This window comes from Miscanthus floridulus, chromosome 9 (genome assembly GCF_019320115.1).
Source record: "Miscanthus floridulus cultivar M001 chromosome 9, ASM1932011v1, whole genome shotgun sequence".
Taxonomy (NCBI): domain Eukaryota; kingdom Viridiplantae; phylum Streptophyta; class Magnoliopsida; order Poales; family Poaceae; genus Miscanthus; species Miscanthus floridulus.
In genome coordinates, this window is record NC_089588.1 from 24,847,649 (window position 1) to 24,857,451 (window position 9,803).

Consider the following 9,803-nt stretch of genomic DNA (forward strand, 5'->3'; position numbering starts at 1 on the left):
AGTCTAGGTCTAGTTTCTTGCAGCCTTCATCGAATTCAGAAACGTATGAGTTGGCCCCATTGCCCGAGAGCCTGCAGATGCCACCACTACTGTTACAGCAGGTAAAGCAAGAGCCCGTTGTCATTGCTCCTTGCCTTGAGCCCGAGATCATTTCACTCGACGATGGCAACGAGCTCAGTGCTCTTGTGCACTCGTTTGCATCGTCTCATGGTCATGGATCCGCAAGCCTTCCCAATCCAATGCACGGGAAGCCCACCAACTTAGAACTAGAAGGCAGCGGTAGCGGCAGTGGGCAAACCTTTGAGGCCATGCCGACGCTAGCAAGCGTGCATGACAAGGTGAACAACGCTGGCGGTAGCAGTAACAGTAGCAGCATTCCCTGGAACTATCATGGTTCCATGCCTATGTATTCCCGGTCGAAGGAGCAAGCGCTACAACAGCTGAGCGACCTGCTATCCCAGTGGTTATCCACTGTGAGCAGCAGCAGCGACTAGAACATGGCCAGTAGCATCGCAGGCAGTTGCCAAGGCTGGGCAGCCGTGCCGGCATTGGCCAACAAGTTCGACAGGATGAGCATTGGTGGCAGCAGCAGCAGTGACGGGCCACAGACGCCTTGGAACTATAGCTCCCTAAAAAAAAGGGCGTACCCAGTGCAGAGAGCTCCCGCTCTATGCGGGGTCTAGGTAAGGGTGTTAGTGGCAAACCTTACCCTCGCCTATGCAATGCGAGGAGACCACGACTCGAACCCGGGACCTTTCGGTCACAAGCGGTAAGACTCTATCGCTTGCACCAGGCCCGCCCTTTGAACTATAGCTCCTTGTCTGTGGAAAACTCCACCCCCATCCCCGCCATGCCAAAGCTGATACTTGGGGGCATGGATAGACCCGGGTTGCTGCCACGGTCGCCAGCTCTTGGGGCTGGTGCTAGCAGCAGCATGCCACGAAGGGGCTGCACCAAGGAGCACTTCTTCTATGAAGCCGACATGGAGACGGTCAATAAGGAGAACCAACTCAAGGAGCTCATGAAAACATATCCTAAGAGAGTTAAGAGGTACATTTATGTTCATTCATGGATTTCCAATATCTCATGTTCAATGTGTAGTGGACATGCATGTGTTGTGTGTGTGTGTGTATATATATATATATATCAAAGTGCTCAACCTTTTAGTTCTGCCTCTAATGTTCTTAATTTCCTCCTTTTCAATTCTTGTATAAATTGTAGGATTCTCCGTAACCGGGAATACGTCGCACGGCTGAAGGTGCAAAAGGCAAACCACCTCCAAGATGTTCAGCGCCAGGCTGTGCACTAAAGATGGAGTGCAGGTCATTATCTGCACAAGTGCAGTCGCACGAGTTTGTTCTGTAGTTGTGTGCCTGCCACAACATGCAGTAATAGCATTATTTCTCGAGTGACAATGTAGGTTGTTGATATTTATGTTATTTGTCTATCCGAGGAGATGGTTGATAATCTCAAGACTGAGATCCGCGAGTTGCAAATAAAGTTAAAGGGGCTGAATGAGCAAGCCAATTTGAGCCAAGGTGAGCTTGTTCATTATTGCTTGTATTCAAGAGTTGATTCATTTAAGTTTAGACCTTGTAGTGCGTTAGATGATGATATGCATGCTTTGCCAAAATACAATTCAATAATTTAAAGTTCTTTAAGTTGATGCATTTGTGTTGGCCGACTGTCCTCATCAAGTTGTTTAGTTGTTGGATTGCACGTATATAAGGTTTTGCAGCGTGTTGTGTATGGAAAAAAAATGGGGCATTTACTTGAGACTCACTGTCTCCCCACTATACTTGGAGCTCCAACAAACACATGGGTATAATAATAAGGATGAGCAATCTCTCGGTGTGGATTTTCTTGGATGTTCATAATGTTTGTCATACATTTCATTTTGCCATTTTTGTGTGGCTACTATTCTTAGATTTTGCAATTTGTAGTTGTGTGTTGCAAAAAAAAATTAATTTGTTGCAATGGCTATTTCATTTTTGCATAAATTATTTATTATTCTTGTTTGTTGCATTGCCCAGAACATAATGGCTACAACAATTCAATATGTTATCTATTTCAAGTTTTCTGCAAAAATTCCACCAGCGTGTCTCAATATGTCAAAAGATATTTAGACCTTCATGTGACCCTTTGCTTAGGACACTGATTATAGGTATCTTTATCTAGGCATCTAGCTATGTTGCAGAAGCTCTGTTTTTATCTGCTAGTAATGCTTTCCAATAATGGATCATCCCATTGGATGCTTCACATCAAATGTCAGAGGTTTAGCAGCTCCGATTTTCAAATAAACATGAAAAAAAATTTGTACTTGTTGGGTGTCAATTTCTGATCTTGCTGCATTGGTAATTTACAAGATGCATGCATCAAGAATAATTATCAAGCAGTAACAATGTATTGTCTGCTCAAGCATTTTTGAAAGATGAGTTTTTGGTTAGAAATTATATTAGAAGGAAGGATGTACGCACTAGTAGAAAACAGACCTTTTGTCTCGGCACCATTTTCGGAGTTACTCCGGCATTTTTTGAACCCAGGAGTGAAGGAGATTTAATCCCGACTATACCCTCAAGCCAGGAGTAAAGGTCGCTGCCCAACGCTGCTGGCTTGGCAGGCAAACCTTTAGTCCCGGTTAGAGGCTATAACTGGGACTAAAGATCGACATTTAGTCCCGGCTAGAGCCACTAACTGGGACTAAGTGTTTAGTCCCGGCTGGAGGCTTTAGACGGGAATAAATATTGCTCTTTGTTCCTGGTTATAACCTTTAACTGGGAATAAAGCTTCCGCCAGTAGTCATTAAAAAAACAAATAGTTTTAGTTTATTAGTTTCATTTATATTCTTTTCTTAAGTATACTTTGATTTTTAGAGTCTTTTGTTGAAAAAATAGTTTTAGATTTTAGGGGAAAATATAATTTTCACACATAAGTTTTTAAGTTTTATTTTACCGTATTTCGACGCAAAATTTTAGTGTTTTCAATCTATAATTCACCGTATTTCGTCTCACGCGGCACAAAGAAAAATGTAATAATAAAAATAATTATAAAAAAAACCTAACATCTTGTGTGGGCCCATATTTTGGGGGGTAAATGACTGCCAAAAAAATTTCAAGCCATTTCGACATAGGCGGAGTCAATATGCTTCACAGAGATATATAGAACCTTTTGTCGAACCCTATCTATAGACCTAAGTTCTCTGGGATTCTGAGGTCTATGTGCTTTCTAGTGCCGGATTGGTCTCAAACTTTTTCTCAAGACTGCAAATGCCCTGTGTGAAGCCACCACCAAGTTCGAGATTTTTCTGAGCTGGTTTGGTGCTTTCTGCAATTTAATTGAATTTCCGCACGAATTCACCGATTAATTATACGTTGAACTGAGTCCACCCCCGAAAAGATCCGGAATGGTGCCACACTTTGCCAAATGGTCTCTTGTGCCCTAGGAGACAAATATTTGTGGAGGTTTATGCAAAATTATATTGTTTTGAATATGTAATTCGCCGTATTTCGTCTCACGCGGCACAAAGAAAAATGTAATAATAAAAATAATTATCAGAAAAAACTAAGATCTTGTGTGGGGCCATATTTTGGGTGTAAATGACTGCCAAAAAAATTTCAAGCCATTTTGACATAGGCGGAGTCGACGTGCTTTACAGAGGTATATAGAACCTTTCGTCGAACCCTATCTATACACCTAGGTTCTCTGGGATTCTGAGGTCCATGTGCTTTCTAGTGCTGAATTGGGCTAAAAAATTTTCTCAAGACTTCAAATGCCTTATGTATAGCCACCACCAAGTTCGAGATTTTTCTGAGCTGGTTTGGTGCTTTTTGCACTTTAATTGAATTTTCGCGCAAATTCACCGATTAATTATACGTTGAACTGGGTCCACCCCCTAAATGATCCGGAATGATGCCAAACTTTGCCAAATGGTCTCTTGTGCCCTAGGAGACAAATATTTATGGAGGTTGATGCAAAATTATATTGTTTTGAATATGTAATTCGCCGTATTTCGTCTCACGTGGCACAAAGAAAAATGTAATAATAAAAATAATTATCAGAAAAAACTAAGATCTTGTGTGGGGCCATATTTTGGGTGTAAATGATTGGCAAAAAAATTTTAAGTCATTTCGACATAGGCGGAGTCAACGTGCTTTACAGAGGTATATAGAACCTTTCGTCGAACCCTATCTATACACCTAGGTTCTCTGGGATTCTGAGGTCCATGTGCTTTCTAGTGCCAAATTGGGCTGAAATTTTTTCTTAAGACTTCAAATGCCTTATGTATAGCCACCACCAAGTTCGAGATTTTTCTGAGCTGGTTTGGTGCTTTTTGCACTTTAATTGAATTTCCGCGCGAATTCACCGATTAATTATACGTTGAACTGGGTCCACCCCCTAAATGATCCGGAATGGTGCCAAACTTTGCCAAATGGTCTCTTGTGCCCTAGGAGACAAATATTTGTGGAGGTTGATGCAAAATTATATTGTTTTGAATATGTAATTCGCCGTATTTCGTCTCACGCGGCACAAAGAAAAATATAATAATAAAAATAACTATCAGAAAAATCTAAGATCTTGTGTGGGGCCATATTTTGGGTGTAAATGATAGAGAAAAAAATTTCAAGCTATTTCGACATAGGTAGAGTCAACGTGCTTCACAGAGGTATATAGAACATTTCGTCGAACCCTATCTATACACCTAGGTTCTCTGGGATTCTGAGGTCCATGTGCTTTCTAGTGTAGGATTGGGCTGAAACTTTTTCTCAAGACTTCAAATGCCTTATGTATAGCCACCACCAAGTTCGAGATTTTTCTGAGCTGGTTTGGTGCTTTTTGCACTTTAATTGAATTTCCGCGCGAATTCACCGATTAATTATACGTTGAACTGGGTCCACCCCCTAAATGATCCGGAATGGTGCGAAACTTTGCCAAATGGTCTATTGTGCCCTAGGAGACAAATATTTGTGGAGGTTGGTGCAAAATTATATTGTTTTCAATATGTAATTCACCGTATTTCGTCTCACGCGGCACAAAGAAAAATGTAATAATAAAAATAATTATCAGAAAAATCTAAGATCTTGTGTGGGGCCATATTTTGGGTGTAAATGACTGCCAAAAATATTTTAAGTCATTTCGACATAGGCAGAGTCGACGTGCTTCACAGAGGTATATAGAACCTTTCGTCGAACCCTATCTATACATCTAGGTTCTCTGCATTTGTTTTCTAGTGCCGGATTGGTCTCAAACTTTTTCTCAAGATTACAAATGCCCTGTGTGTAGCCACCACCAAGTTTGAGATTTTTCTGAGGTGGTTTGGTACTTTTTTAACTTTAATTGAATTTGCGCCCTAACTCACCGATTAATTATACAATGATTAATGAAGAACCTAAAGATTTACATAACAATTACGTGAAAACTAATTTCCTGTCAAAAACCAATAAATTTAATAATTTCAATTAAAGTCTACATTTTTGCATTAACGAAAATAGTGAGTATTAGTTGCATTATGTTCAACATTTATAATAAAAAACACAATAGTTTAGGTCACATATTTTTTTGTGTGTAGTAAATAAAAATAAAGTTTATTACTTTTTCTAAAAACATTTATGCCTAGTATTGAATTTACTGCCCAAATAATAAGACTTAAACATTTAAATACAAAACATATATAAAATAAACTGATCTGCTTAAAAGTTGGCGCAAAATGAAAATGTAGCCCACCTTTAGTCTCGGCTTCTGCCACCAGCTGGGACTAAAGGTGGGCTGCATTTGGCGGTCCGCCAAAAAATCCTTTAGTTCCGGCTCCTTCCAACAGCCGGGACTAAAGGTCCCAGGCGGTGGATGGAGCCGGGACTAAAGGTGCTTTAGTCCCAGGCGGTGGATGGAGCTGGGACTAAAGGTCCCCCCTTTAGTCCCGGCTGGTGGCAGGAGCCGGGACTAAAGGTGCTTTAGTCCCGGGCGGTGGATGGAGCCAGGACTAAAGGTCACTCTCGTATAAATCGCCGCCTCCCTTCTCTCTTCCTCCTCATTGATCGTCTTCGTCTTCAGCGCGTCCCTAGAGCTCCGCCACCGCCGATTCGCCTCCCCGGCCACCCCCGACGCTGCCTTCCTCACCGGAGGGCACCCTAAGGCTCGCCCACCTCACCGGAGTAGCCCTGATGCTGTGCCCATCACCGAGGAGCCCCTGGCTACCCCTGACGCCACGCGCGCGCGCCACGCCGCCCCCGACGCCGCGCCTTCTTCCTCACCGGAGGGCATCGTCCCGACGCCCCCGACGCCGCGCCTTCCCCATGACATCCTGTTGCTCGTAAGCTTAATCATTTTCCTAGTCGTAGCCCAGTCACGTCGGAGTGTGTCTCACCGCCGTGGCCACCATGGCTGACGTAGAGCTTCCTCCGGTGCGTCTGCTGCTGTTCTGGGTGTCGGGGTAAGTTCGCGGGGTGGTGTTGGTCATGCTGGTGCGGTCCGCCTCGCCGGAGCCTCGCCGCCGGTGAGTTTGGTCGGCCAGAGTCGGCAGCACCGTCGTGCGCTCTGTTTGGGTCGCTGACATGCGGGGCCGGGTCGTCAGTGAGAGAGGGAGAGAGAACAGGGAGATTTCTTATTTTCTGGATTTTGAATAGTGCAGCAACTTTGGAAATTCATAGGAAAATAATTACAGCTCTAAAAATTCTGAACATTTGTGTGTAGCTTCTGTACATGTTCTATTATGGTTTAAAAATATGAAACTTGAAATTTGAATAAATTTTTAATATTCAAAAATTCAGTCAATTAATTGATAAATGTAATTTCCATGATTTTTGTAGGCCACTGTATAACTCCAAAAATTATGAAATTTGTTTTGGTACACTAATTTGTCATGAGGAAGCTTACATAAAATTTTGAGGTCATTTGGAACAAGTTCGTTTTGAGGTTATTTCTAAATTAATTCAAAAATGGATAAAAGCAAACCCTAAGTGTTAGGTTTAGGGTTTGATTTTGTTTTGGTCATATTTCATGCACCATGAAAGCATCATGTTTACATTATCATCATGTTGAAGCATATGTTATTATTTCATGTAGAATCCGAGAGTGAACCGATTCTAGTTGAGCAAGTTATGGAAGAATCCCTGGTTGTCTCGGGATTCGATAATTGTGGTACTGATCCAGAACCTGAGATCATCAACGAAGGCAAGCTACAGTTTATGCATTAAACCATTACCTTGTTTACTTTAAAAAGTTTATCACCTATGTTACCTATTGCATTAAGTTGATTAATTCAAATGTTACCTACTTGATGCATTGCCTACCTTGTTAATTGTTTACCATCCTTGAAGATGATTTTATTTACAAAGACGTAGAATTGCTTAGTATGCTTTATGGTAGGCTTTCAAAGTAAAAGTTTTGATACAATCAAAGATGGCATACTGGCCAAAGAAAGAAAGAAGATAAAATCAATTGTGTTATATTCTGATACCATGTGGCCTATACCCTAAACCCTAAACCACCCTAAACCCTAAACCCTAAACCACCCTAAACCCTCCCTGGCCACCGACGCTGGCCGGCCGCCTCACGCAGGCACCACCGCCCCGAAATGTGTATGAAATGTCTATGAAACCCTAATTGCATAATTATTGTTTTATAATTGTTTAGGCTCTCCATGGCCGACCCGAGAGACGATGACATGGAGGCGGAAATGATGGATATTATCAACGCCGGCACTAAACATTGTGCCAATGTTGATAATGACCAGCAAGAAGACGACGGGAGTCAATACTTGAATCTCGATCATGAAGATAATTCCGGCGAGGTATATATTTCTCAATATCTAGCTCTCATTTATTTATTATGCATACATGTAGCCCACTGGATCGACCTTCGTTTTATAATACTTTTTGTGTTTTTATGCATACATAGCCGTCTGGATCGACGACGACGACGGGGAACACAAAGAATGTTCGAGGGGCCAAAAAGCCGTTGGAAGGCCGCTACATCATCTCAGAATTCAACGTGGCTATAGGCGAACCACTAGGACAATATGCATAGAAATTCATGTACCACTGTGGGTACCTTGTAAGGGACAAGCTCCCGATCAATGCCCGTGAATGGAAAAAAATAACAATGCTCCTCATATTAGTTGTCTCTGATAAGGACAAGGAGCTGATTTGGCAAGATGTTCTTGCACATTTCATGCTCCAAACAGATGATTATCATGAAGACATCACCCATGAAAGGTTGATGGAGCGAGTTAGGCACTGGACAATGAAGATGATGGCCACCCAATTCCAATCTTGGAAGAAGCAGCTGTACAAATCATACGTCAAGAAGAACAAGACTCCAAATTGGAACGATAAGGGCCCAATCACGAAGGCAAGGCCCTACTAGGAGGAATTTATATAGTACAAGACATCAGAAGAGAGTGCGAAACGGACGAGAAGGAACCAAGAGAATTCCAGACAAAAGCAATACCACCATAACATGGGATCAGGTGGCTACGCGACTTCCGTTCCCAAGTGGCAAAAAATAGAAGCAGACCTTATTGCCAAGGGAGTCATACCTAAATCAGCATCGTGGCCTAAACGCACAAAGCGTTGGTTTTTAGGTCATGGGGGAGGATTGGACCCAGTCACCGGGAAGCTCGTCCATGGCACAAAACTCGAAAGAGCAACAGAAAGGATGATTCAAATTCTAAAAGCTAGAGATAGTGGACTATTCCGGCCCAATAGAGAGAAAGATGAACTGACATATTCCATCAGGACCGCTGAGCATTCTGGACGAACTAGAGGCAAAGGGGCCGTTTAGTGGGTGCAAGGTTTCCCTGAATGGATCGATTTGTACAGAAGCCACCAGAGATAGAAGGATGAGGAGGCAGAGAAGATCCACATCTTGCAGCAATATGTTATTGAGTCACAGGAAGCGGTGCTTGAATCACAAAGGCGAGAAAAAGAAATGCAAGCGAAAATGCAAGAGGAAGTCGCAAGGCAAGTGCAAATACAATTGAGTGCCCACGGGATTACAACAGCTCTAGGAATCAACATTAGCCCCCCCCCCCCCCCGATCAGTTGAGAAGTAGTTGTGCTTCTACGGAGCTGCCTGATGCCATAAAAGATGTAGAGCTGCGCTTCCCCGTGGATGACGTCACTGAACCTTTTACATCATGTGAGCTGCACATTCCAAAAGATAATGGCACAGTGAAGGTGGCTATTGGTGTTGTAAACCCTATCGACCGTACCAAGACACCAAGAATCCATGGGGCAATAGTACCAGCTGGATATGCTACCGTCTCGGTGGATAAAGCTTTTGAAGGTTTTAGCGATGTGCCTCTTGACATTCATGGAGGTGACGGGGAGAAGACCATGGCAGAAGCAGAGAAATTCATTGCATGGCGCAAGCGCTACATCAATATTCCTGAGAAGCCGTTGCTGCACAATAGGTACGGATGAAAGTGAACGAAACAATTTTTTTATTAATTTTATATTGCCTTTTAAATAATAATTGACTCATTGTCTTCTGTACGCACACAGCAGGGCCTCCCCCAACCTAAGTCCAATAGTACAATCACCAGACAAGCGTAGTGCTCCGAGCGGCGGTTACGATGGGGTAGAAGACACGGCTGCATCCCCACCATCTCCAAGACGGTCTCCACCGCCGCCGCCACCGCCTCCAAGGTGTTCCCCAACGCGGCCTCGAAGGTCTCCAACGCCTGTTCCCCCACCTCCAAGGCGTTCTCCAATGCCACCTCAAAGGTCTCCAACGCCTGTTCCCCCACCTCCATGGCATTCCCCAACGCCGCCTCGAAGGTCCCCAACGCCTGTTCCCCCACATCC

General features: G+C 43.2%; 1 protein-coding gene across 1 annotated transcript; it reads left to right on the forward strand.

Moving 5' to 3' along the window:
- Positions 1-850: 850 nt before the first annotated feature.
- Positions 851-9,419, forward strand: LOC136479495 (bZIP transcription factor 29-like). Its single transcript, XM_066477345.1, has 4 exons — positions 851-1,050; positions 1,222-1,300; positions 1,421-1,538; positions 9,283-9,419. Exons 1-4 carry the CDS (start codon positions 851-853, stop codon positions 9,417-9,419), a joined length of 534 nt encoding a protein of 177 aa, XP_066333442.1.
- Positions 9,420-9,803: the final 384 nt, after the last annotated feature.

Coding starts and splice junctions, on each gene's coding strand:
- LOC136479495 (XM_066477345.1), top strand. CDS start 851: ATGCCAAAGCTGATACTTGGGGGCATGGATAGACCCGGGTTGCTGCCA. Junction 1,051..1,221: donor TATCCTAAGAGAGTTAAGAG/GTACATTTATGT, acceptor TATAAATTGTAG/GATTCTCCGTAACCGGGAAT. Junction 1,539..9,282: donor GCAAGCCAATTTGAGCCAAG/GTGAGCTTGTTC, acceptor AAGCTTTTGAAG/GTTTTAGCGATGTGCCTCTT.